General features: G+C 33.0%; 1 protein-coding gene across 1 annotated transcript; it reads right to left on the bottom strand.

Moving 5' to 3' along the window:
• Positions 1-864: 864 nt before the first annotated feature.
• On the bottom strand, positions 865-2,064 carry LOC145037862 (ras-related protein RABA5c-like). The gene is made up of 2 exons (XM_078986614.1): positions 1,600-2,064; positions 865-1,283 (listed from the first exon to the last, which is right to left on the bottom strand). The coding sequence occupies exons 1-2, from the start codon at positions 1,931-1,933 to the stop codon at positions 964-966; spliced, it is 654 nt and encodes a 217-aa protein (XP_078842740.1). The 5' UTR covers positions 1,934-2,064; the 3' UTR covers positions 865-963.

Raw genomic sequence — 2,064 nt, 5'->3', positions numbered from 1 at the left:
ATTGCTAACTCATAATCTTGGTGCACATAGAGGAGGAAAAATGGTTGTGGTGATCGAGCAAAATGGATTTGCTCACCTTTTATTCATTTATCTTTTTGATTCCTTCACGATTACTTTTCTTGTATTAATTTTCTGTCGTGATTAAGTCACTTGCTAATCGTAGACTTCTAATGATATTTGCCAAAAAAAGAATTGGACAATTAAGAGCAAAAATTAAGAGGCTAATATACACTTTTAATCGAAAAAATTAAAAAAAAAAATTTCCTTACAACCCTTAATATATCTCATGCAATGACATAATCCATCTGTCTTTGAGCATGGAAAGAACCTTTTCGAACATCAACAACTCTTTGACTTCTCCAATGAGACAGATTTTAAGATTTCTATCATGCTCTCACTCTTGATATTTTAAAATGATAATCATTGTTTTCAAAGTAATATAATTTTTTTCTTAATGAAATTCTATTTTAATAATTTTTTGTTTAATATTATATATACCCATTGTTGTTGTTTAATTTAGAATATTGGTCTTTTGGACATTTTCAATTATTTAAAAGATAGTTTTCCAACCTTTTATATAACAAATAACAAATTTAATTTTTTTAATTAACAAATAATGATGTTTAACCTTTAATTAAAAAATGATGACTGTTAATAAAATCTAAATTTATCCCTATTTTGTACAAAGCTAAATAAATAAACATTCTCAAGCAATTAAAAAGGTTTCAGTTAATTTGTTGGATGTAATGAACAAAAAATTCAAATTAATGTAGTCAAAGATAAATCATCTTAAACCTCAATTGTATGATAGTATGAATATAGATACATAAATAGATATATATGCAGTTTGTGAAATCAACATGGTTAAAAAGACAAAAAATGGCAAATTTTACCATTCACATAATAAAATCCAACAAAATAAATTTAATTTCGAAAAATAATCAAGAAAAGAATACACAAAAATCAAGAACAACAAGAGTATCTGGTTTGATCTTGGTTAGATCCAGCATCACCATCATTTGGAAGAGTGACCCTGTTTAAAGATAACTCAGCTTTATATGAATCTGAATTCAAAACTTTTCTACTAACATTGTTGTAAATCTCACGAATCACCATTTCAAAAGCTGTTTTCACATTTGTTGAATCGAGTGCTGATGTCTCCATGAAGAACAATCCGTTTTTTTCTGCAAGGTTCTTGCCATCTTCAACAGACACAGCTCTGATATTGTTCAGATCGCATTTGTTTCCCACTAACATTCTTGCCACTGTTGTCTCTGAATGAGCTGCATTATAAGGAATGAAATCTGTTAAAGGAATTGGAATTTGAAATTGGATATGACAAATTCAGGATTTGAACTGGAAGATCCCTAATTATGAATCCAATCAGAGTTTTTCTACATGGGATTAGATCACATCACCTCAGAGCTCAGATTCATGTGATCATGTCAATTGGTGTTCAAATTCAGTCAAAAACATTTTCAAAACACTTGTATGTATCTCGATCTAGCTAGAAACGATTCAAATGAACTGATCTAAAGCACATAATGAACGAATTAAACTAAAGCAAAACGAGATCAGATCGTAGTAAATTAAACTCACTATTGAGCTCCTCCAGCCATCGGGAGACGCTATCGAATGTGGTGCTCCGGGAAATATCGTAAACAATTAGGGCACCAACGGCGCCACGGTAGTAAGCGGAGGTGACAGCACGGAAGCGTTCCTGGCCTGCGGTGTCCCAAATCTGAGCCTTGACCTCCTTCCCGTCGATTTCCATGCTCTGAGTTTGAAACTCGACTCCGATTGTAGCTTTGGAATGCATATTGAACTCATTTCGAGCGTAACGAGATAGCAGGTTTGATTTTCCGACAGCTGAGTCGCCGATGATGACTACTTTGAACAAGTACTCCTCTCCTTCGTCGTCCGATGAGTCCATTTTTGAGGAGCTGTGATCTGTTGGTGAAATTAAGAAAGATTTGGGGTTTAATTGTTTGATTTTATTTGTAGTTGTGATTCTGATTTGGGAGGGTCGACAGCAAGAAACGGTTGAAGAAAGGCTGGCAGAGT

This window comes from Lactuca saligna, chromosome 1 (assembly GCF_052625555.1).
Source record: "Lactuca saligna cultivar CGN05327 chromosome 1, ASM5262555v1, whole genome shotgun sequence".
NCBI lineage: Eukaryota > Viridiplantae > Streptophyta > Magnoliopsida > Asterales > Asteraceae > Lactuca > Lactuca saligna.
Note: the sequence above shows the minus strand (reverse complement) of the source record. Positions and strands in the feature narration are given on the sequence as shown.